Source organism: Nansenia antarctica (genome assembly GCF_963989245.1).
Source record: "Nansenia antarctica genome assembly, chromosome: 13".
NCBI classification, from domain to species: domain Eukaryota; kingdom Metazoa; phylum Chordata; class Actinopteri; order Argentiniformes; family Microstomatidae; genus Nansenia; species Nansenia antarctica.
In genome coordinates, this window is record NC_137683.1 from 17,167,821 (window position 1) to 17,168,240 (window position 420).

The window sequence follows — 420 nt, forward strand, 5'->3', positions numbered from 1 at the left end:
GGGAACACGTGAGTATAGAATAGGCAACGATAGGCAGTAACAGGGGATAAACCACTGACTCTTTTGGTCATTTCAAAGCTGTCGTCGAGCAGGTTCCAGGTGTGAACGGACATTGTCATTTCACAGGAAGGCCTTTGGGAGTTTTAGGTTTCCATCCGTTTACTGTCAATGAAAGACTTGTTGGCTTGACAACTCGCAGACTGGGTTTGGTGACTAAACAGGGCCTAGCCCTAGGTCCTATTTCAGCAGTACCTGTCATCTGTCGTCAACAACAACCTCCCCACAAACAAAACACACATACAGCATGTGGCACGCTGGGGAGATCAATTCACAATGTGAGTGGGTGAGAATAAGTGATGCCGACAGAACTGTTTTGGTTTGATACATTTCATTACACAAGAGTTCATGTCAAGCATGCTT

The 420-nt window shown here is 45.7% G+C and overlaps 1 protein-coding gene across 1 annotated transcript in view; it reads right to left on the reverse strand.

The window, feature by feature from the left end:
• LOC308169337 (equilibrative nucleoside transporter 2-like) overlaps positions 1–113 on the reverse strand; it is a gene marked incomplete at both ends in the record, with an annotated part of 7,740 nt that extends 7,627 nt beyond the window's left edge. The window contains one exon of the mRNA XM_080544022.1: positions 60–113. Coding sequence (XP_080400148.1) covers positions 60–113 — 54 coding nt within the window. The remainder of the gene's footprint in view (positions 1–59) is intronic.
• Between the last annotated feature and the right edge of the window lie 307 nt (positions 114–420).